Below are 25,237 nucleotides of genomic sequence, written 5' to 3'. Positions count from 1 at the left end.
AATGAAGGCACAGCCTAAAAAGATTTTTTTCTTCTTTTTAATTAAACAAGGTGTGAAAATAAGTTTATATAAATACTTAAATGTGAAACAGCATAATGTCCTAGTACATAGTAAGTGCCAACTAAAGCTACTTTATCAGTTTCTAAGTGTTTACTCATATATTATGATATGAAGAGCAGAAAAAAAAATCACCATGAGATTATCTAAAGTTTTCAAAAAGTGAACAATGGTGATGGTTGTATGAAGATCTGTAGCTTAGTGCCCTGAAATAAAGGAATATCTAAAGGGCTTCAGGGTTCCCTGGTGGTGCAGTGGTTAAGAATCCGCCTGCCAACGCAGCAGACACGGGTTCGAGCCCTGGTCCAGGAAGATCCCACATACCGCGGGGCTACTAAGCCCATGCGTCACAACTACTGAGCCTGCGCTCTAGAGCCTGCAAGCCACAACTACTGAGCCCACGTGCCACAACTACTGAAGCCCACTAGGCCTAGAGCCCGTGCTCCACACAAGAGAAGTCACCAGAGTGAGAGGCCCACGCACTGCAACCAAGAGTAGCCCCCGCTCGCCACAACAAGACATAGCCCGTGGGAAGCAACAAAGACCCAACGCAGCAAGCAAGCAATAAATTAAATAAATAAATAAATTTAAAGGGCTTCAGTCTCCTTTCTCAACCTTTCCTTCTACCTGCCCTTTTCCCTAGCCACCATGGTAAATGTTCAAAATGAATGGTCATATAAACCTAATATTCTGTCATTCACCAGGTATCACCATATGGCCAAAATATTCCAATTAAACATGGACTCATTAATATTCAGCCTCAATCCCCCTACCTTGTGAACAGGTGATGAGCTTTCATCTTCTTGGGGTCTTTTTAGTCCTCTCTTTAAAATGCTCGTGGATGGAGAAGCCAAAGGAGACCAGACACAGCGTGTCTGCATGCCACTAGGACTGTCATTTGCTGACATGAGTAAAGGATCAACATCCTTTAATTTTTGAGGAGATGTATTATTGTCTTCTGATACCAGTTCAGAAACAGCTGTTTCAGCTGTCAGAGGTTGTGGTGTCTCCTCCACTTTCTCTGAAATATGGTGAACTTCTGGTAAAATTCCATCATTTCCCGCTACCATCTGACTATCACCTAATTTTGTTTCCTCAAATTTATTAGGTTCAATATTTGTTTCAGTTTTATTAGAGTCAACCTTTCCTTCTTCAGTGCTCATCTCAAGTGTGTTGGGAACAAAACTATCGATTTCTACATTCAATCTCTTTGTTTCAGCTTCTATAGGCTTAGAGGCTTTGGTAGTTAAGTCCTCATCCTCTGTTTCATTGACACGGTCAGTTTCAGTAGTCACCTCACCAATCACTGTTTCTTCACAATTTTCCATTTCAGCATTCATTTCTCCAGATGAGCCTGGATCAGATTCATCACTTCCTCTGTCTAGTTCCCCAACTGCTATTTGTTCAGAAATCTCTAACTGAGCACTCACTTTTACAGGTGTGGTATCATCAGAATGACCAATACCTGAATTAAATTCCACAGTTATTGCTTCATCAGCACTGAGTTCTTCAGGTGCATCTGTACTTTGACTGTTTTTCTCTGTTACCTCTTCCTCTGAAATATCAGTTTTGACACTCTTTTGTTTAGAGAAGCTAGCTTCAGATTTATCATTTTCTGCATTCAATTCCATAGCATCTACTTCTCCTGGATTCAATTCTGCATTTGCTTCAACATTAACAAGGTTCTCTATAATACTCAATTCCTTTTTGGGGATAGCCTCTGGCTTTTTTTCTTCGGTCTCCAAAGTTAAACATTCCAGTGAAATATCTTTGAAGTCACCCAAACATGGGTCAATAGTTTTACATTTTTTATTAGATGGCTCCTGGCTTTCAAGAGATATTGCTACCTCAGAATCCCTATCACAAGTTTCTTCTTTAAAATTTACCATTTCAGAAGGAATAAAGTCTTGAATAGTATTTTCTTTCAACTCAGTTTCAGATATAATTAATGAATCATTAATAGTATCATTCTCCTCCTTGAGATCCAAATGAAAATTCACACTATGATGCTCATCTAAAAGTTTTACTTCTGAATACAGATCAGCTTTAGAAGTTTCTGATATAGTTACAGGTGTCTGCACATCTGTCTTTTTTGTTTCGCTGACTTTTACATCATAATTCTCTGTATTCTTTAACCCAATGAATGACTTTTCCTGAGGTTGTGATTTTTCTCCACAGCAATCACAACCTTTAGATCTCCTCACCCTCTTACTTCTCTTGTGTTGGCATTCAAGTGTTTGAAGAGTTTTCTCAGAAAGCAAAGAAATGTCTGATGTTTCTGTTTTTGAGGATTCACCCACACTATTTTCTAGAGAATCTCGCTTATGCAATCTTTTATTGGCATTTCTAGTCCTTAGATTTGATTCTGGTACAGAAGGATTTGAAAAGGAAGGTTCTGCACATTTGTCAGTTTTACTTTTTCCCTCGGAGGCATTTGATACATCACCAGAAACTTGTAATAATTCTGAAGATATTGTAGAATCTTGAAGAGTTACAGTATTACTTTCTTCTTTTTCACAGATCTGAGATTTTGTATCTTTGTCTACTTCAGAATTCCCTTTATAATCATGTGTCTGACTTTCAACCTTTATACATTCCTGTTTTACCATTTTCTCTTCTTGATCTTCAATGTCAACACTGTCACTGCTTTTGTTTTTCCATTTTCCAGATCTTTTCTTTTTAGAACCTTCTTCTTTTGCCTCAGAACTATCAGATTCTGAGTTTTCAATGCTGGAAAGTAAACCCTGGGATGCTCTTCTTGTTTGATACCGTGTTCGTCCCCTCACTGTTTTCTCAGAGGATTTATCTGCAATGTCCTGGGCACCATCTCCCTCAGATTTAGTAGTCTCAAGATCTGGCTTTCTTCTATTTTCATCGATTTCAGCATTAGCGCTGGTTTCCCCAAAAGTCTTCTCATGTAAATTATTTCCTTTCTCAATTAAATTTTCCTGTACAGTTTGTTCAGAAATCAATTTTTGCTTAGGTAAAACATCATCTTTTACATGCAATGGACTCCTCTGCAGAGTCTTTTCTTCTTCCTTACGTCTTTCCCTTTTTTGATTATTTTCTTTATCTTGGCTATCAGTGGTTGGCTCTGCTGTTTCTGAACGTCGCCTTAAAGATCGTCTAAGGGTTTTATGATTTGGAGTTATCTGAACATGACTATCTTCATTTACTGTTTGATCTGTTGTTATTATGGCTGGGGGTGTGTTTTCTTTGGATTCCAAATTAATTTCTAAGGTTTTCTCCTCTACAGTACTGTTTTCTAATAGTATAGTATTTTCTATTGTTGGTTTAAGCATCGTATCCTCATACTCCACTGAAGACTCAGAGAGATGAACCTGATTATCTAATGCACATTCTGTTTGATTAAGCAAACCAGGTGGGTTATTTTCTAAGGCTACCATGCCATCAACAGATTCCCGAGTACTTTTCTCCTGATCAGATCTCATCAAGGGCTTAGACTTTTTATTCCCTATTGGTTCAGGCTTACTCGACCTTCGGACTGATCTCTTAATCCCATGCACTGTTTTTGCAGAGTCAGATTTTGAAAGAGCCACTTCTCTTTTCTTTGCTTTTGGTGGATTATCTGTTTTAGCCGTGCCTTCCTGGTTATTTTTCACTATAACAGCTGATGACATATTATTCAAGGGGGATGGACTAAAGGGTCTATTTTCTGAGCCATCAAACTTCTCCAAAGTAATAAAGGATTGCCTTCGACTTGTAGGCTGTGGGGGAGGAGTTCCAGAAATAGTGGCATTAGAAACCGAGCTACTGCTGACACCAAATGTATTTTCTGTACTAGATGCACATTCAGTTGGCGTCTTCTTTGATACAATTAAAGCCTTTTTTCTGGCATCATTACTGCTCAGTATTTCTGGATTGGTTTCCTCAATAGAACCACACTCATTATTCGAAAGGGAAGCCTTTTCAAGGTGTTCATCCATACCACAGTTTTCCATGACATGTTGAGGAATGACAATGTCACTCTCCTTTTGTTCCTCCTGCACAGAAATGTACATATACATATAGATTAACCAGCAAACAAGTCTGACTTTCTGGGGAAATTTTTGTGTAAAGCTTTAATAATTCAAAGGGCAATGTGACTTTCAATATTTTGCAAATTTTCCAAAGGTGATGGTAGATGCCCATTAATTTATGTTTCCAATTGTAAGTATTCAATAAAGCCAAATACATTTAAACACACATGCACTCACACACAGATGCAGACCCACACATATAATGACTATAATTCTGCTAAAGTCTGCTAAGGAAAGTTAAGAGATTATACAATAAATCTTAACATTAATATAAGAGACTCCATAATAATGGAAGGGTGATTCTAAAAACCCCAAAATATGAAATACCAAATATACCTTAAATATCATCTTGGAATCTTCCTTGGATTTTTCAGTTAAAGTAGGAATTTCCCTGAAATAAATAACTGCATAAATTAGAATACTGTTAATTAAAAATTAGAAAACCAGTTACTTCAACAACTTCCATACTTACATAGACTCTTCCTGACCATACTGAGAAAATAAAGTATCTTGTGAAACATCCAGATTATTATACATGGCAGGAATATCACACCTGAAAAGGATTTTTTATAAGCAACTTCAATATCTGATATTCCTACAACTAGAAATTAAACTTACAATTCTACATCTAGTTACATTTTAAGAATAATATAAAATCAAGGTTTAAATGCTTATTTTCCAGATTTTCCATGAAACCATCTCCCCTACCTTTTCCTCCCATACCTCAATAAAGGAATTGTTTAGAAACATTTAGCGCATTTCAAGGCAGCCTTATACATTATGAAATACAGTTATGCACAATCTTTTTGACACTTAAAATATAGCAGCACAGAATACACAGTATCTTAGTTATAAACTCAAAATTACGGTTTGCCGCATGAAATCTAAATGTAAATATGGAATACTCTATTCAAGATAAAAGTACTACAAACCTCTTTGTTTTGAGTACTTCTTTCTGGTGTTCAGTTAGTATCCTTTCCTTTGTTTCTTTTCCTTCTGGAGGTATAAACACAAAGTCAGTAGACTTTTCTTCTTCCAAAGGCATTTCACTCTTTGCTTTTGGAGTCGAAGACTCTAGTTTCAACTGCAAATTGAAAACGTTAATGCACATTTTGAGTTTCCAAATTATTTTCCAATACTTCAATCAATCTCTCTTCAGGCACTCTGATAAAGGTTTTTGATAATGACTAGGAAGTTTGAAGTTCAAACTCATACAATATTCCTGGTTAACAACAATTAGTACCATGTCCTTAACTTTCATTCTGCCTCTACTAAATACTCAGAAAATAAAAATTATTATACCTCTTTAAAAAGTAGGCAAGGACTTCCCTGGTGGCACAGTGGTTAAGAATCCACCTGCCAATGCAGGGGACACAGGTTTGAGCCCTGGTCCAGGAAGATTCCACATGCCGCAGAGCAACTAAGCCCGTGCACCACAACTACTGAGGCCTGTGCTCTGGAGCCCGCGAGCCACAACTACTGAGCCCACGTGCCACAACTACTGAAGCCCATGCGCCTAGAGCCTGTGCTCCGCAACGAGAAGGCCACGCACCACAACAAAGAGTAGCCCCCGCTCGCTGCAACTAGAGAAAGCCAGCGTGCAGCAGTGAAGACCCAATGCAGCCAAAAATAAATAAATAAAATATATAAATTTATTTAAAAAAACAAACAATGGATCTCCATTTCCTTTAAAAAAAAAAAAATGTAGGCAAATGTGTGCTTACCAAAAAAGCATGGGCAAATGTTTTTCAGGCCAACACACAGAAATCAAGTGTTTTGGCAGGAGGAAAGTATATCTGCAGTTTCAAGTTGAAGCACAAACTACTCAAATTAAGTAAAAGGTGCCAAAATAATATGTCCTACATACCAATAATATTGGTACCATAATGTCATTTTTACAAATTTTCAGCACAGTTGTTTTCATTCTACTTTTCAGTTGCTACAAGACTGTGTCAAAGTTATTCTTTAAAAATAACGTATTTCTTTCATTTTGCCAGGGCCATGGTCTCAAAATTCCAGAACACCCCTTTACTGGAGGTCCTGGAAGAAGAATTATTACCTGAAAATTGGTTAATTGGCCACTAGCTACTAGATATTTAGTTTTATATATGAGCTTACAACAGATGTCTTGCGGATACATTCTCTTCCTATTCAATAACAGAAGTTCTAAAACATTCTCCTTTCATGCTACCTATGTTACAGTTAATCTTATTTAGTTTCATTCCACCTCAAGGGGGCTGCTGCCTCGAGTAAATATACTAAACAAATGCTCAGTGTTATGCAGACTTAACTTTACTAAGAAGTAATCATCTCCCAAGGCTTCTAGGTTACCATGCCATCTTAATAGTCTTCCCAGGCCACACTTTACTATTTCCCTACAATCCCATCTTTTATTTAGTGTTTAACAGGTTTTTCTTCCAATCAAAAGTTGTGTATTTGCAAGCTACCACATACTTTAATTTTAAAAGTTCTATTAAATACACTTTGAAAAACATACTTTAGCTGGTGGTTTCATATTGTCTTTTGTATCCTTTGTTTGTGCCAAAAAAGAATCTCTTTTTCCACTTGAGGTTCTTTCCATGCCACTTATCTTCATATTTAACTGTGAATTTTCTGTCTGTTTTTGTAAAAGTAAAACAATTTCATTATGTGCAAATGTTTTTTATTTATCCTTTTCACATTTTGATAATTACAGTCTAATCAATACTCATTTCAAATTTCTTTTGACTATTCATATCTACTAAGATCATGTCAAAGAAAGCCACTGTCTAATGCAGTAACAGCAAAGATTTGTTGTCTCCAACTTATATAGCAATAGTTGTTTTGCATCCTGAAAATAAGACATATCAAATAAACACTATAAAAATGAATCGAATTATTGAACTCAAATACCCCTCTTATTACTGGAAATTGTTTTAAAAGAAAAACCAAAGCCATAAAACTTTAAACAATAAAACATACATGACAGAAAATACTATCAGGTCCCTCCCAACAGAATATATGGCTTTTTCAGGCCAAATTACACTGAAGGAGTCTAAACAAGTCTAGATAATTATCTGATAAGTATTTTTATTTTACCCAAAAACCAAAACTAAGTAAGAGCATTTCTCTTAAGGTTCTAAACAAAAAAATAGTGAGATTCCATTTGTTGTTGAATAGGAAAAAATTGCCTAAGGGTGTTCTACCTGATGAGTATATATATAGTGCTTCTATCTTTACTCCTTCATCTTTAGACCGTAATCAAGTACTATTAGCCAAAGTAACCTTGGTCCAAATGGATAATGTGATATCAAGGATGTGTTTCTCTGGCAGAATGAATGAGATTCAATGCAAAGAAATGAGAAAATGAAGTGTAGCTCTTGCTTACATAGGGATTAGTAACTAGTATTCCCAGTTTATATAAAGCAACATTTAACCATATATTTCAATAATTCCAACCTTTGCAAAACAATATACAAGGTGCCATAGTTAAATAAAAAAGATCATTAATGAACAAGAACCAGAGATTATTTAAATGAGACTCCATGGTGAAATTGACTGCCCTTAATTCATAAGTTTTCTAGGCCACACAAGTAACTTCATGGAAAACTGTTACGGAACACTTCTGTTCAGGTTTTACTTGTTTATCACTTCAGTAAAACATTCTAAGCTTTTGTCCTTTTTAAAACTACACTGAAACGCAATAAAAGAACTACTCAAACATCATGCAAAAGTAAACAACGCCCCCCCCGCCCGACACACAACTTACTGTATCTGAATATGGTCCACTGGATTCCTCAATAATTTCAACATTTTCCAAACCAGGCAACAGAAGCAGAGATTTTTGTTTGGCTTGTTTTAGTATTGGTCTTCAAAAAAAATACATAAATATATATGCCTTAAGTAAGCAGTACTGATGACACATTAACAAGAACACTTTAATTATAAAGTGGCAAAATACAGCCAACTTAAAGACTTTTTTACTCCACATATATAAAACTGGGAGAAATTACAGACAATATTTGAATTTTTCACTAAACTCTTCAGTTTCTGAATTTTATTCTTTAAAAAGTTTTCCAATTTTCCAAATTTTAATCATAAAATTTTGAGCAAAAGTAGACTGTTACATTAAGTACATGTCACTTAGATTTAACAGCTATCAATTTCCTGCCTTTTGCTGGAAATTTCTTTTGTTAAGGATAATCTGAAATTGCTTTTTATGTTCCTAAAACTAAGGTTACTCTAAGGACCAAAGCAAAGGGTCAGATAATTTTAATCATCACCATGTACTCCAAATAATAATATTTCAACTAAGAAATCCTCTGCAATGATTCCTCATAAGGAAATTTTATGTTAAAACCAAAATGTCAATACATAATCAGAACAGAGTAACTGTATAAAAGAGTTTTGTTGTTAGCATACTTTAACTCCTCAGGATAAATCAACATCGTCACTTTAGCAAATGTGGCATTCCAGAACTGAGCACTTTGTTTTCTAATCTGTTTATTCTTGTGTGAAAATACTATGCATAATAATGGCGAGATCTGTTCAAGAAGTTCACTGTCATAAGTCCCAGTGTAGCTGACGTGTAGACAAGCAATAATTTCTCCTAGTAGCTTTTCTAACTAGGAAAAAGAAAAAGTTCATTAGGATAACACTTAGAAATGTTACTTTTCAAACAGAAAAAATAAAAGCACAAAGCATACTAAATTAAACTCACAGAACATGCTGTTATTTCAATTTTTTTTTTAAAGCTCCCATCACCTTCAATATATAACACTCTTTATAGGCAAGAACTTACTTTATCGATACAACAGCTTGATTTCAAGCTTATTCTCCATTAACAGAAAAAATTATGTTTTCACATAAATTATAAGTTTTACCTATAAAAACCTTGGAACCAATTACTTTCATATATAAAGGGATGAGACAGGAGATGAGTTATATGAATTTAAAGCAATATTAAATCTTCCTTTAAAAAACTATCCTTTGATTATATCCACGTCTTGTTACTAAAAGTTCATTAAAATTAAGGTGTAATAATGACCCTTTAAAAAAAATCAGCAAAATTATATTTAAGGAAGACAATTATTTAAATCCTAAAATTTTTCTTCATGAAAGTGTATTTTATGGACAATGTCTATTTTTACCTTGTTGTTCATACAACTATATACTTTAGGAACTTCATCAAACCTATGAAGAAAAACAGAGTACCATTTATATTTTAGAACATTAAACCTAGAAATATCATAATGCAGCACAAAAAAAATGAGACACGTGTGGTGATATACAAAGGTGCCCCAAGACCTAACAAAAATTGTCAAACTGCAAACATTTAAACATGAAACAAACCTGTCTTTAAAATAGGAGTTAAAGAAAAACATCTGGAATAGACCTCAAAGTATTAATACCAGTCACTTGTTTCCATGCTTTTTAAAAAGCATTATTATTTTTGATGAACTTAAGGACTAAAAAAGATTTGCAAAAACTTAATGGATTTGGAGTTCTAGTTTGTAGTTTATAAAATCTGTTCCTAAAGATTTCTCTGTGAATTTATGAAAGACAAGCTGTATTATAACTGAACCACACAAGCTTGCTATAAAGAACATTAATGAATTCTTCCAAAATGCTTCTTTCAGTTATGTTACTTGGGATTTTTTCATGTTGTTTTTTAGGCACTGGTTTCTTTGGTTCAAATGTAAAAGGTAATGTAAATTAATACAAACTTCTGGAGGGTAATTCAGAAATTTAAATGCATATACCCTTTGAACCAACCATTTCAATTTTAGGGCCCTGTTCTGCTATTTAGTGGCAAATGATTTATGTACACATATGCTCAAATGTGATATTGTTAGTTATAAGGAAAAAGACTAGAAAACATATGTCCGCCAACAGGAAATTGGGTAAAGTTTCATGAAGCCCTACGCAGACCTTAAAAACAATGAGACTCTTAGGTGTATGATGCAAGATGCATCCAATATCCTAAGTGCATACTGTATATAATACTGAACTGCAAAGCAGTATGTCAAGTCATATATATCATACATTTACGAGGTATGCTTTTTGTATTAACAGTTCTGAAAAGACATGCACTGAAGTAAAAAGAGGGTTGGATTAATCATGAAAAATAAAGTGACTTCCAATTTCTACCTCATACTTATTTATTACTTGAACTATCTTTTTAACAAAACCATAGTTTCATATATTACCCTTTCCACTAAACTTTAAAGATTAAGATCTTTAACAGCAAAGCTGATATGAAAACAATAAACGTTTGCTACCTAAATCTAGTTATATATGTTTAATTCAAAGTTATTAAGCCAAAATACTTACTTTGAGTTTTCGTAAAATAATGCCAGAGGTCTTGTTAAAGTTGCAAATATTTTTCGGATCATAAAAGGCAAAGAAATATGTCCAAGTACATTGGAAAGAATGCTGGTGATTGAGTTGCCAATAGCGAGGAGAGTATCAGAATGTACTTCCTTGAGGCTCAGAGTGTGGAAAGAATAGATCACTCTCACAATAAGTTTAAATAAAGAAGCCAATTTTCCCAAGGGCTCCTTCTTCTTTTTGGACCAATCTGAAGGTCTCTGTGGTGCTAGGATAAAATTAAACTTATTAAAAACTCAAGTGTGTTCAAAAGTGTCACTCATATTTACAATTTATGTCTCACATTTACATGACATCTACATCTAATACATGTGTTTCTGTAGAGTGATACCCACAAATCTTAAAATGAAATACCATTAGTGGATAAACATCACTACAACATTATCTCTAAAAGAGAATCAGAGATAAGGGAAAACTGGCAGAGCTAGAATAAGAATTCCACAAATATGACTCTATTTTCTCTAAGGAATTTTTAAATGCATTAAAATTTTTATTTTATAGTCTCAGAATTTCAACAACTAATTTGTAAGAAAACACTAAATTATATAAGCTGTGCTCCAAAATTAAAAGTTTAAAGTCCATTTTAAAAAATAAGAAACAAGATTTCCCTTAGAATCATTGCTTCCTGGCTCATCTATAGTACACTAAACCCCACAAATTAATACTGAACAAGTCAGAGATCCAAATCCTCAGAAATAATACAAGGGAAAAAGCCTAGATTTAAAGAAAAAGATGTATCTCCAACGGCTTGGGACTTAATGCTGACAAAGCAAATCTGGCAGCGCCAGGATGGTGCTGCTGGAAAGTGAGCAGTTCCTGACGGAGCTGACCAGGCTCTTCCAGAAGTGCCGGTTGTCGGGCAGCGTGTTCATCACCCTGAAGAATTGTAAGCAGCTGTGGATGCAGCAAGGCCGGAAGGGAGCTGGGAGGCCGAGCGATGCCCCGGCCCGGGTGCCCAGTGACTGGGAGCCACAGGCAGAGTCTGTCTGCCGCGCGTCCCTGCCTTCCCGTAACTTCCTCCACCTGATGATGGTCAAACTAAACGCATTCCAAGGAAGGGTTCTGTGGAGGGCTTTGATCCCTCAGACAATAAGTGTCTGTTAAGAGCTACTGATCGGAAAAAGAAGATCAGCACTGTGGTGAGCTCCAAAGAAGTGAATAAGTTTCAGATGGCTTATTCAAACCTATTGAGAGCTAACATGGATGGGCTGAAGAAGAGGGACAAAAAGAGCAAGAGTAAGAAGAACAAAGCAGCGCAGTGAAGGGCACCAGGTTTCCTGCTTTCACCAGTTAACCACTGAATTGCTATTTTTCCTTTGGTTTTTACTTTTGGCCACAAAGCTGGGTTTCTGATTCCTCTACAATAACTGTTTTCATGTGAGATTAGGGTCATTTTTGGATGGAAGAAGGGCTGCAGTGTTTACAGGGTAGTTACAAGAAGCCAGTTTATTTTATATCTGGCTAAGTGGTCTGTGTTGTATGGTTGTATGTTTCTGGATAATAGTTTACAGTCTCTGTAGCCGTCTGTGAAGAGCACTGTATCATTAAACCTGTATATATCAGTAAAAAAAAAAAAAAAGAAAAAAAAAGAAAAAGATGTATCTGTCCAACTTTCCTTTGCACCCTTCTTAGACTCCATCTCTCTCCAGGGGTAAACCCATTATGTCTTTCAAGAAAATCGTACCTATTCCAAAATTACCTTTGTTTCCCTCAAAGAATCCATTCTTTTAAGGTTAAGATATCTCAGATTTAAGAGAAAACTCTAATGCTTATTAATTAAAAATATCATGTGGTGAAATGAAAAACAAGTGTTGCTACTGAAAGAAGTCAACCTTCTTCCCTAGAATCAGTTTTCCATACATGAATAATTTAAATTGGAAAGGCCACCCAGAAATTCTTGGCTAGTATGTTGAGGCTGAAGACAGCCCGTAGTCAGGGGAGCAGTTACATACAAGAGACTGATCAAACAGTATATATGCTGAGGCAGGTAAATAAGAGAAAAGGGATATCCAAGACTAGAATAAACCTTATGATATGAGAAAATAACTGAAAGTAAATCTAGAGACATAACTGTGTAGTTCACAAACACACCAATGTATTTCCCACCTCTGTCCACTCAGAGATCCAGAAGCAGTGACACCTTAATAGCAATGAACAGATTTTGGTTTCTAAATGCCATTCTCAGCTAAAAGGAACCATATTCCTTGGAGATATGGCTAGTTCCAGGCTGAGGCAGGGAAAAATATAAACATCTTATGTCAAAGTTCTCAAAGAATAATGGAAACATATGAAAAGGTTAATAGATGCCAACAAGAACATTAAATTTTAATAGAAATAAATTATAGCCTAGTGAATAACAGAAATCCATGCTGATAAAAACAAAATAAATAGGGGACAAAGGAAGCTATATCTTACATTAGGATGTCACTTGCCCCTGTAAGTGTCTGGTGCTTAGTGGCTTGATAAATAATTGTAGAATGGTTTATTATGGGAACATAATGAGATAAATAATTAAAATGGGGACAGCTTTTAGAATTAATGTAATTAAAGCAAAGGAGATAAACTCCTTGATACAAAGTAATGTAATTAAATGAAACAATATGAACTACCACTTTGGGAAACATCATAGTGTTTTAAGCAAGAAGCATCAGTGGCTGAAAAACTCATGGGTAAAAAAGTATGCTGGGTTAACAAGATATTTACACGGTCTCAAAGTACCTGCCACAAAACATTAACTTATTAATTATAAGTATTTACTAATTAACTTTACAGTAGAAAACCTGGCAGATACCATCTTAACCAAACAGTAAATGTTAATAACATCATTAGTAACGGGACAAACTGACTTGTGTGCCTGTTGACATAATGCACTGAAAAATATACTTCTGTAGTATCCCAGTGAAGAAATGAAATCTCAATCTCATCTTGAGGAAATACTGACAGAGCCCAATTGAGAGACGCTCAAAAAGTAACTTTATTTGTATTCTTTGCTTTTTTATAAAAAAAGATTTATTAATTAAAAAAATTATTTATTTTATTTATCTATTTTTGGCTGACTTGGGTCTTCATTGCTGCGCACAGGCTTTCTCTAGTTGTGATGAGCAGGGGCTACTCTTCGTTGCAGTGTGCGGGCCTCTCACTGCAGTGGCTTCTCTTGTTGTGGAGCACGGGCTCTAGAGCGCAGGCTCAGTAGTTGTGGTGCATGGGCATCTTCCCAGACCAGGACTCAAACCTGTGTCCCCTGCATTGGCAGGCGGATTCTTAACCACTGCACCACCAGGGAAGCCATGCACTCTTCACTTTTAAAGGTCGTGAAAGACAAGACTTGGGAAATGTTCTAGATCAAAGACTTGTCTACAAGTACTTTGAAATGGTTCCAGGAAATAAAAATAAAAAGTATAAAGGGGAGTGGGGGATGAAAATAATAAGACAAAAGCAATCAACTGACAACTGAGGAATCTGAGTAAAGAATGTTTAGTGTTGGGCTTCCCTGGTGGCGCAGTGGTTGAGAATCTGCCTGCTAATGCAGGGGACACAGGTTCGAGCCCTGGTCTGAGAAGATCTCACATGCCGCGGAGCAACTAGGCCAGTGAGCCACAACTACTGAGCCTGCACGTCTGGAGACGCTCCGCAACAAGAGAGGCCACGACAGTGAGAGGCCCGCGCACCGCGATGAAGAGTGGCCCCCGCTTGCCACAACTAGAGAAAGCCCTTATAGAAACGAAGACCCAACACAGCCAAAAATAAAAATAAATTAAAAAAAGGCTCAACATTACAAAAAAAAAATGTTTAGTGTCTGTGTATAATTTTTGCAATGTTTCTCTAAAACAAATTACAAAATAAAAGTTATCCAAAAACTCTCAAAGTGATCCTTATGCATATTTATGAATAATAATAATTTTCTTTCAACTAGTTCTAATTTTTGTTTCCTCTCCTCCTCAACTTTTGCTGGCAGCTTTTAGAAATCTCCCCTAGTTTCCATAAATTTAAACAGCAAGAACACCTCTTGTAAGACAAGGAATGAAGACAAAAGACTTCTAATTCTGGGTTTACAGATCATGGATAGAATGGATATTCAGTTAATTCTAATTTTTCAGAAGTAACAAAATAGGTAAAATTATGTCCACCTGGAGCTCATCATCTTGCCTTATCAAACTTCGGTGGCTTACAAAATAATTTCTGATATCATCTGTTATATAATCTTTATAGTTATTTAGAGAATTTTATTTTTTGGACTAAGAGGTAATCAGATTAAGTGTTGCTCAGCCCAAAAAGGGGCTGAGATTAAAAACAAAAAAATCCAAGCACATCCATTTCTGTGGCATCAAGGCTGGGATGCTCTGACCTGTAATACACTTTAGTCACATAACATCTTTTTCTACATTACTATTTAAAACTGAAACTCCCCCCAAAAAACCCTAAAAATATTTTATGTTCTAGTAATCTTTACACTAATTCATCAAAGATAGATCTTATTAAAAGAAAACTGAGGGACTTCCCTGGTGGCACAGTGGTTAAGAATCTGCCTGCCAATGCAGGGGACACGGGTTCGAACCCTGTTCCAGGAAGATCCCACATGCTATGGAGCAACTAAGCCCGTGTGCCACAACTACTGAGCCTGTACTCTAGAGCTTGAGAGCCACAACAACTGAACTCGCATGCCACAACTACTGAAGCCCGCGCACCTAAAGCCCATGCTGCGCAATGAGAAGCCACCGCAATGAGAAACCCACTGCAATGAGAAACCCATACACCACAGCAAAGAGTAGCCCCTGCTCGCTGCAACTAGAGAAAGCCCGCACGCAGCAATGAAGACGCAATGCTGCCAAAAATAAACAAATAAAATAAATTAAAAAAAAAAAAGGATATGAACCTTAAAAAAAAAAAACCCAAAAGAAAAGAAAACTGAGTATGTTCCCAATCTTTCAACAGGAAAAGTAACCTTTAAACATCCACATTTTTCATTACTGGAAGGTTCTTTCCTATACAGTATAAAAATATATAATCACTGGTAGAAATATATAAGTTCAAAGAACCACTTAGTAGAATAAAATAGCTCAGTATTTATTACAACATAATTTAGAATTAACCAAGGAACATAGTTATAAAAATAAGACAACTTGTTATGATTTCAATTGTCCAATTTTATACAGTAAAAATTGAGTTAAACTTTTAGCATCATTTTAAATTTCCTGTAAAACCATAACTGATTAATCACTGCCACGATTTTCTATGCAGTTGAATGTCAATTTAATGATTATTTCAAATCAGGCTACCAAATAAGAACATTTTAACAAACGTCAAAGTTTTTTGTCCAGATAATCCCTTGTCTCAGATGGAGTAAGTAAAATCATTTGTATTATTAGACAATCTCTAAATAGGACAATATTTATGTTTCTGCATCATAAAAAGGAGTTAGATTGGGGGGGGAGGGTGAGAGAGACACACACACACAGAAGGAAAGAGAGCAAGCATGTGAGCTACTAGCATAGTAACTAACATGGTTACACAGCACCAAAAGTAAGTAAAATGAGATGGGAAAAGCTATTAGGATTTGCCCTGACAACAGTTCAGACAGCCATGTTTATGATATATTAGGTAAGCAAATAAAATACTTACATTTAATTTTGGGCTGATACTTAATATTATATGGTGAAAAGTCGATGCAATCAACCATTACAGTAATAATATGAGTGATCCTATCCAAGAACAATAAATTCTAGGAAAGAACAGTTAAGTATTATATTAGAATCTTTTAACTACTGGCATGGTTTATATAAAGTGTAAGCATGAACAAAAATATAAGACTTAACTCCCACATATAACACATAGTAACACACATGTCATAGCTTATACCATTTAAGGTACATTAAGTATATGGTTATGAATATTTCCCAGTTAACTGCTGTGTGCCAAGTACTATACCTTTTTTTTGTTTCTCAATATTTATGGAAAATAATTCAGCTTCAAGATGCCCATAAAACTCAGCATATAAACCAATAAATTGAAAATGGAAGAGCTAGGTTCAAACTTAGATTCTTTACCAAATTTCTCTTCAAAATTACAAAAGTGTTCACTAAACCCAGCAGAAACAAAATGTGAAATGTTGCTAAAGCTCCCCGATACCCTTTCCTCCTCCCTCCTCAAATCCAAATGAAATAAAAATAAAACCTTAGAAGCATCAGACATTTTTCTGGAAATTTTTTTTAAAGACAGGGGGGCAGGGCTTCCCTGGTGGCGCAGGGGTTGAGAGTCCACCTGCCGATGCAGGGGACACAGGTTCGTGCCCCGGTCCGGGAAGATCCCACATGCCGCAGAGCGGCTAGGCCTGTGAGCCATGGACACTGAGCCTGCGCGTCCGGAGCACTCCGCAACGGGAGAGGCCACAACAGTGAGAGGCCGCGTACCACAAAAAAAAAAAAAAAAAAAAAAAGACAGGGGGTCAAGGGAGACTGAAAATAGAACAAAGGAAATCCCAGCACCATGAGTCAAAGAACACCTCAAAAATAGTGAGCTTTCCGAGAAGAAACTGAGTAACAGAAGACACAGGGAGGGTTCTGAGAAAAAGATATGATGGTCATTATAAAAATCAAATGGGTAATTAAAAGACTACTGAAATTAAAGTTCTGTAACACAGTTGCTCTTCTTTTATTCTCCATTACCTTTCACTTGTCCAATTCACTGGACTAATTCACATGTCTGCCACTAAAGACAATCTCCCCCAGTCAGTGTTAAGGACCAAGAGGAGGAAGGGAGAGCCCCCAGTTAACCTAAGAAAACCACATGGAAGGTTCAGTACAGATGATAACCTACACACCCATATAGAAAAGATGTTAAAGCTCCAGTGCTTCCTTCTTGCTCACAATTACAAGGCAAAGCTTGCTTGTAACTACAATTGGCTATCAAAGCCAGAAAAACAGGGGATCTCTCCTGGGTTAGAAAACACATTCCAGCTACCAATATTGTTCAATATTAACCTTTATTGACAAATATGAAGAAGGTGTGCTAAATACCAATAGAACTAATCCACGAGGAAAGAGGTAATAACAGAAACAGAAGAAAACTACTATCTTCAAAGAGGAAATCATATCCACTTAAAAACATAAATGTAAAAATAAAACTATTATAAAACACCTCAGCATTTAAACAGAGAAAGAATGGAAACAGAAATATCAAGGTCCCAGAAAGCAGTACCAAAAATAAAGCAAAACACAAACAGATATAAAGAAAGAAAAGTAACAGACATAGAAGATGACACCTGAAGATCTAAGCACTCTTCCTGAGATGAAGGCACAGCTCTTTAGATTGAAAGGGTCTACCAAGTACTTAAAACAGTTTAAAAGATGCCTCAAGACACACCATGGTGAAATGTCTAAATTCTAAAGGCAAGAGGAAAACCCAAAAACTTTACAAACTAAAAAAGAGGTTAATAACAAAAAAATTAAAAATTAGTGGGACTTCCCTGTAGTCCAGTGGGTAAGACTCCACACTCCCAATGCAGGGGGCCTGGTTTTGATCCCTGGTCGAGGAACTAGATCCCACGTGCACGCTGCAACTAAGTTCGCATGCCACAACTAAGAAGCCCGCATACCATGCTTCAACTAAAAGATTCCCGCATGCCACAACTAAGACCTGGTGCAGCCAAAATAAATAAATGTTTTAAAAATTATTTTAAAATATTAGTATCAAACAATGCATTTGAAACAGTAGCAGTAAGAAAAATAGGAATAGTCTTAGATGCATATTTTGTAAAAATGAAAAAAATTTTACAGAAATGAACAAATGAACAGTATCTTCAAAACTGATAAAAATTTTTCTGAAACCTAAAAATTGTAACTAATTACTTAGTTACATATTTGACAAGGAATTATCAGTCACATACATGTCTGTTATTCCCAAAATACAAAAATTGGACAATGAGGAACTCCAATTTCACTAATGAAGATATATGCAAAAAATTTTAAAACACTTACCTACAATGTTTTAAAAGATTGTCACTGTGACCAAGAAGTGCCCTTCTCAAGGACACAAGTTTGGTTTAACATACGGAAATGCACATTACCAACAGATCTCATATACTCCAGCAGCAACCAAATATGGGCAGCAAAGAGACCATACATAACAGCTGAAAAACAGCTTTAAAACTTCCAAAACATCAAGCAAGCTTGGTTAAGTTTAGAATTAAATAAATATTCCTTAATAGAAAAACTCAACATTATAAAGATGTAAATTCTTTTCCAAATTAATCTATAAATGCAATATAACCAACCAGTGACAAAATCCCAACAGGGTATTTTATAAAACTTGATATATTCTACATTTCTTGCAGAAGAGAACAAAGATGTAAGCCTACCCAAGACAATAATTTAAAGGTGAAAACTGAGGGTCAAGCTTCTCCCTAACAATTATAAAAGCCTTCAACAAATTCACTGTCTAGGTGGCCAGATAAAAGCCAGGGATATACATCAACAAGACAGAAAGTCCCTTAACCTCATGGAGTGTGGGGGGAAGTTACAGAATGAAGTACACAAACGATTCTGATAACAAGATGCTCAGATAGAAATTAACAAGACTAATTAAATAAGATTCTTTGAAGAAGGAAGGACAAGCTTCAACAGCAGTTGTAAGCAGTTCAGATTTTTACTCCAAATGCAACAAAAAGCTAGAGAAGTGTTTTAATCTGATTTACATTTTTAAAGTCGCTCTGACAAATACTATAGTACCAAAATACCATAATCAGAATTATGCCAATATTTTAAAAAAGAGATTATAAATACTTCTACTCTTCTCTGCAGGGGTAACCACTATTAAGAGCTAGAAAATCTATCTTTTTAGATGGAAAAAAACATTCTTCAGAGTAATAAATTTCAACTATCAAGAACACTGTATTCCTGTACATATGTGAGCATAAATATGTAACTTATGGGTAGAAAGAAAGAGGTCTATTCTAGAATGATACATACCAAACTGCTGACAGCAGTTGTTGCTCTTTTTATAGAATAAGGGAAAGGAGTGAATAGGAACCTACATTTTTAGATCTACAAACTTCTAGAGGATAGACTTTAAAGAGCTAACAGATATGATAAAGCAAGGTCCAGGACAGTAAGGTCCTTGTACGGTTCATCTAGAATGGCACAGACACACAACAGAGTAGTAAAAACACATCACTGTTAAATGGTCCTGATACATGGACCTTAGAGTCCAAAGACACAAAACTTTTTTGCAAAGCTGTTACTCGTTTTATACACTAACTTCATTACTTATAAACTAAAAGCATTAGTAAATGACAGTTCACAAATGTTATCTCTATTTACTTGAAAAGAATCCTTTACATGCAAAAAAGGTCAGTATCAGGATAAACTCACTGAAAGGCCTTCATCTTCCAAACTGGACATTATCTTGGAAGAAAGTTCCTCACAGCACAAATTCTCCTCTGCAGTTGCCACCAAAGCTGCACAGCGAGCAAATGCTCTATATAATTCTGACCAAGTTTTAAGTAAGGTCTTCATGGTGGCCTAGTAGCAATAAAAAAGAAATTTAGAAAACACATCTACACATCAAAACACCTAACAGAATACATCTTTAACATTTTAAAAACACGGTAACATTTATAGGTGTCAAAGAGGAGACTAGTATAGGGTAGTGAGTTTGCCCACCTTCACAGAGCTCTAACTGAAGAACTGTAATAATGCCACAATACCAACAATTATCAAAGGTCAAGAGGAACTTCTCTCTTCCTTCACCACTTTCCTTTCTCCTAAGCTGATTATAGGTCATAAGAAAGTCTTGTTTTAGGTAAAATTACTGTAGGGGTTCATTATAAAGGGTGACATAATATTTTCAGAAAAATGCAAATTCATCAAGTAAAACTTTGCCTTACCGCTGGAATTTTTTGTGCTGAAAAAATATGGTTTATTGGTAAAGTCAGTGCACAATAGATGGCACTAAAATTATGTTCTAAGGCATCACCTTGATTCACTTCATTGGTCTGAAACAAGAAAAATAATGAAGAAGTTAGACAAATTACCATCTAATTCTAGCCTGAAGTAGTAACATCTTACTATGTGTAGTGAGTAGAATTGTGTCTCCAATGTTGAGATGTTCAACAGATGGTGAACTCCTAACCTCTGCAAACTTTGGAAATAGGGTCTTTGCAGATGTAATCATGCAATAATGAAGTCATGCAGGTTTAGGGTGGGCCCTAATCCAATAACTGGCATCCTTATAACAAAAGGGCAAGTTGAATAGACAGAAGCTACTTTGAAGAATGCCATGTGAAAACGGAGGCTGAGACTGAAGTGATGCATCCACAAGCCAAGGAACATCAAGAATTACTGGAAGCTAAGAGAAGCATGGAACACACTCTCCTTCAGAGCTTCAGAAGAAACCAAACCTGCCAACACCTTGATTTTGAAATTCTGGCCTCAAGAGCTATAAAAAAGTAAATTCCTATTGATTTAAGCCATCAGTTCATGGTAATTTTTTAAGCAACCCTGGGAAACAACACACTGGTTTTAAGTCCTAAAAAAGAATCCCAAAGGTGACTCCAAAATCTTTTACTATACACAGAAGGTAGATTCAAGCAAGGACTTATAAAAAGGGCCTCTAGCATCCTTTAAACAGTTGGCAATTATTTATGAACATAAACTTTTTTCTTCAGGAAGAATATGTTTAATGGAGTGTTGGCTCGAGCAGCCAAAATAAGGGCTACTGTATAACCACATAAAAAATTCCTTGGAGTCTTCACTCCATTTGAGAGTTATAACAGACTATTTCCCAAAGAATAATTCCATTTAAAGACTGATGAACAGATAAAGCAGCTGATGAACTATTAATAGTGACAGAACTTGAGCTCCATATGCTGACAATATTGCCACTTTTTAAAGTAATTAAACGTAAGGGTTAGTCAACTCTCAACAATTAATGATTTAGGAACTACAATATGGCTTTGAGGTAATCACCAACATAGGATCCCATCAACCATGGGATCCTAAGAATATACAGTCTAGTCAAGATACCCATATTATTCCCCGTAGTACAAATGAAAGAACCCAAGATATAAACAGGGGAATCTGTATATATCATGTAAGCCTTCTGGCTTTCTAATTACTGGAGAAAATGGACTGTTTAGTCCCCACTAAGTTATACTTTCTTGAATAAGGCAGAAACATGATGAAATCAACTAATCTAAAGAGTAGAAAATTAACCAATCCTGCAGAAAAAAATATGCAATATCTTCCATTCAAATACAAACTTCTATTCATATACCCCTGTGCTCTAACAAGGAAGAAAAAAAGGGAAGATATTAAATTTGGGGGAAACATGCAGCTAACTTATATCATACCTGATTTATCAATTCAGTTAATGGGGTGACTATAATACTCCACATTCTCCAAAGATGCTCCTTGTTTTCCAACTGCTTTGCATTTTGATTAATAACATTTAAGACAGAGTCACTGAAAGCTAGTGGTGAAGTTGGACCAGAAAGAACACAGCCTACCAGTGTTTCCAGGTTGAGAAAAAACCTGGAGGAAAAAATTTTCAACTATGCATTAACTGTATGTTCTTCGAAAATACATTAATTACATTATAGCAAGGTTATAAAAATAACTGACAAAAAAAGAATCCCAACTCTTATTTTGATTTTTTTCATTTTTAAAAAATTGAGAGTAAGTCAAAAGAATATCATTCATCACATGACAAACTTTCCAAGATAAACAAAATAGTTTGTTTAAAATTACCTTTCATCTTCTACACCACATGCCAACAGATTATTATTGAAAATTAACTGAATTAAGAACAAAGCAGGAGTCCCCTGAAAAAAGATGGGAGATGGCAATCAATCTTCCTGTTACAAACAGTATATTCTTCTTGTTATACTTGTTTTCTACAATCAATTATGTGAAATATGACCGTTTTAAGCTTGAGAAATTTAACTTTCGAAATTACTTAGGAAATGACAAAAATGATAGCAAATGTACTTCCACAAACTACACACAAAAAGCAAGCTCTTTATATTTTAATCATAGCTGTTACATCTATGTGAGCAATTAAAGAACAGAGAGAGATTCCAGATATAAAAAAAATGTTGACTTAAAACTTGGTGGATCAGTAATACCTACATCCAGAAGATATTAAATATATTTTACCATAAGTAACCCAATGCTACTAAGCTTCCAAAATTTATAACAGTAACCAAAACTATTATTATATAAAAGCAAAGAGAAAACTTTCCTTCTAGACCCTTTGTTTAATCCAGGAAAATAGTTCTATTAATAGTGCCATACTTAATTATTCACATTAATTATAATGAGTGTACCTTGTTTTATTGTGCTTTGCAGATATGGCATTTTTTACATATTGAATGTTTGTGGCAACCCTATGTCGACCAAGTCTATTGGCACCATTTTTCTAACAGCATTTGTTCACTTCATGTCCCTGTCACATTTTGGTAATTCTCACGATTTTTCAAACTTAACATTATGTGTCCTGACTGCTCCACTAACCAGCCATTATCCTGTCTCTCTCCATCTCCTCTGGCCTCCCCATTCCCTGAGACACAATACTGAATTTAGACTAATTAATAACACTACAATGGCCTCTAAATGTTTAAGCAAAAGGAAGAGTTGCACGTCTCTCACTTTCAATCAAAAGCTAGAAATAATTAAGCTTAATAGGGAAGGCATGTCAGAAAGGCTAAAAGCTAGGCCTCTTGTGCAAGTTACCGAAGTTGTGAACGCAAAGGAAAAGTTATTGAAGGAAATGAAAAGTGCTACTTCAGTGAACACAAGTTATAGTAAGAAAGCAAAACAGCCTTATTGCTGATATGGAGAACGTTTTAGTGGTCTAGACAGATCAAACCAGCTACAACATTCCCTTAAGCCAAAGCCTAATCCACAACAAGGTCCTAACTCCTCAATTCCGTGAAAGCTGAGAGGTGAGGAAGCTGCAAAAGACAAGTGTGAAGCCAGCAGAGGTTGGTTCACGAGATTTAAGGAAATAGCCCTCTCCATAACATCAAAGTGCAAGGTGAAGCAGCAAGTGCTCACACAGAAGTGGCATCAAGTTATACAGAAGACCTAGCTATTTAATTAATAATGATGGTGGTTACCGTAAACAACAGATTTTCTACCTGTTGATAAAACAGCCTCATATTGGAAGAAGAAGCCATATAGGACTTTCACAGCTAGAGAGGAAAAGTCAATGTCTGCTTCAAAGCTTCAAATGACATGCTGCCTTTTATTAGGGGCTAATGCAGCTAGTGATTCTAAGTTGAAGCCAATGCCATTTACCATCCCAAAAATACTAGGGCCCTTCAGAATCATGCTAAATCTACTCTGCCTGTGCTTTATATAAATGGAACAAACCCTGGATGACAGCTTATCTGTTCACAACATGGTTTACTGAGTATTTTAAGCCCACTGTTGAGATCTACTCCTCAGGAAAAAAAAAAAAGAGAGAATCCTTTCAAAATATTACTGCCCATTGATGATGCACCTGGACACCCAAGCACTCTGACGAAGATGTACAATGAGACTAATGTTGTTTTCATGTCTGCTAACACAACATCCATTCTGCAGATCAAGGAGCAATTTCAACTTCCAAGCCTTTTTCAGAAATACATTTCATGGGCTTCCCTGGTGGCACAGTGGTTGAGAGTCCGCCTGCCGATGCAGGGGACGCGGGTTCATGCCCCAGTCTGGGAAGATCCCACATGCCGCGGAGCGGCTGGGCCCGTGAGCCATGGCCTCTGAGCCTGCACGTCCAGAGCCTGTGCTCTGCAACAGAAGAGGCCACAACAGTGAGAGGCCCGCATACATAAAATAAGATAAAATAAAAGAAAAGAAAAGAAAAAGAAATACATTTCATAAGGTTATAGTTGCCATAAAGAGTGATTCCTCTGATAGACCTGGGCAAAGTAAACTGAAAACCTTAGGGAAAGGACTCATCATTCTAGATGCCGTGAAGAACATGCATGATTCATGGGAAGAGGTCAAAATATCAACATAAACAGGAGTTTGGAAGAAGTTGATTCCAACCTTCCTGAATGACTTAGAGGGGTTTAAGACTTCAGTGGAGGAAATAACTACAGATGTGGCAGAAACTGCAAAGAACTAGAATTAGGATTGGAGCCTGAAGATGTGAAAGAATTGCTGCAATCTTATGATAAAACTTCAACAGATGTGCAGTTGCTTCTTATGGATAAGCTAAGAAAGTGGTTTCTTAAGATGGAATCTACTCCTGGTGAAGATGTTGAAGACTGCTAAAGCGACAACAGGATTTAGAATATTACATAAACTTAGTTGATAAAGCAGCAGTAGGGTTTGAGAGGGCTAACTAATTCTGAAAGAAGTTCTACTGTGGGTAAAACGCTATCCAACAGCATTACATGCTACAGAGAAATCATTTGTGAAAGAAGAATCAATCACAGCAAACGTCACTGTTGTCTTATTTTAAGAAATTCCCACAGCCACCCCAGCCTTCAGCAACCACCACCTTGATCAGTCAGCAGCCGTCAATATGGAGACAAGACACTCCAGCAGTAAAAAGATGACTCACTGAAGGCTCAGATGATAGGTAGCATCTGTTTAGCAATAAAGTACTTTTAAATTAAGGTATGGTTTTCTGTTTTGTTTTTTTTAAGGAATAATGCTATTTACTCACACTTAACAGACTACAGTATAGTGTAAACATTAACTTTCACATGCATTGGGAAACGAAAAATTTCATGTGACTTTCTTTACTGTGATATTCACTTTCTTGGCACCGGT

The 25,237-nt window shown here is 35.9% G+C and overlaps 1 protein-coding gene across 9 annotated transcripts in view; it reads right to left on the bottom strand.

Annotated features, from left to right (window-relative positions):
• RIF1 (replication timing regulatory factor 1) overlaps positions 1 to 25,237 on the bottom strand; it is a 57,637-nt gene that overhangs the window by 12,469 nt on the left and 19,931 nt on the right. For 8 of the 9 annotated variants that reach the window (XR_013828882.1, XR_013828883.1, XM_079925250.1 and 5 more), the window contains exons 17-30: positions 22,208 to 22,281; positions 21,811 to 21,991; positions 20,347 to 20,454; positions 19,832 to 19,981; positions 16,086 to 16,185; positions 10,410 to 10,674; positions 9,227 to 9,269; positions 8,499 to 8,701; positions 7,846 to 7,945; positions 6,595 to 6,714; positions 5,030 to 5,181; positions 4,570 to 4,650; positions 4,434 to 4,488; positions 831 to 4,061 (exon numbers count right to left, since the gene is read on the bottom strand). Coding sequence is in view for 7 of the 9 variants with exons in the window: in XM_079925250.1 (XP_079781376.1) it covers positions 831 to 4,061; positions 4,434 to 4,488; positions 4,570 to 4,650; positions 5,030 to 5,181; positions 6,595 to 6,714; positions 7,846 to 7,945; positions 8,499 to 8,701; positions 9,227 to 9,269; positions 10,410 to 10,674; positions 16,086 to 16,185; positions 19,832 to 19,981; positions 20,347 to 20,454; positions 21,811 to 21,991; positions 22,208 to 22,281 (4,863 nt within the window). In the remaining 2 variants the exon portion in view is untranslated. The remainder of the gene's footprint in view (positions 1 to 830; positions 4,062 to 4,433; positions 4,489 to 4,569; positions 4,651 to 5,029; positions 5,182 to 6,594; positions 6,715 to 7,845; positions 7,946 to 8,498; positions 8,702 to 9,226; positions 9,270 to 10,409; positions 10,675 to 16,085; positions 16,186 to 19,831; positions 19,982 to 20,346; positions 20,455 to 21,810; positions 21,992 to 22,207; positions 22,282 to 25,237) is intronic. The other variant, XM_079925252.1, reaches the window with a different exon arrangement.

This window comes from Stenella coeruleoalba (genome assembly GCF_951394435.1).
Source record: "Stenella coeruleoalba genome assembly, chromosome: 6".
Lineage (NCBI taxonomy): Eukaryota > Metazoa > Chordata > Mammalia > Artiodactyla > Delphinidae > Stenella > Stenella coeruleoalba.
This window is presented reverse-complemented; position numbering and strand designations above follow the sequence as displayed.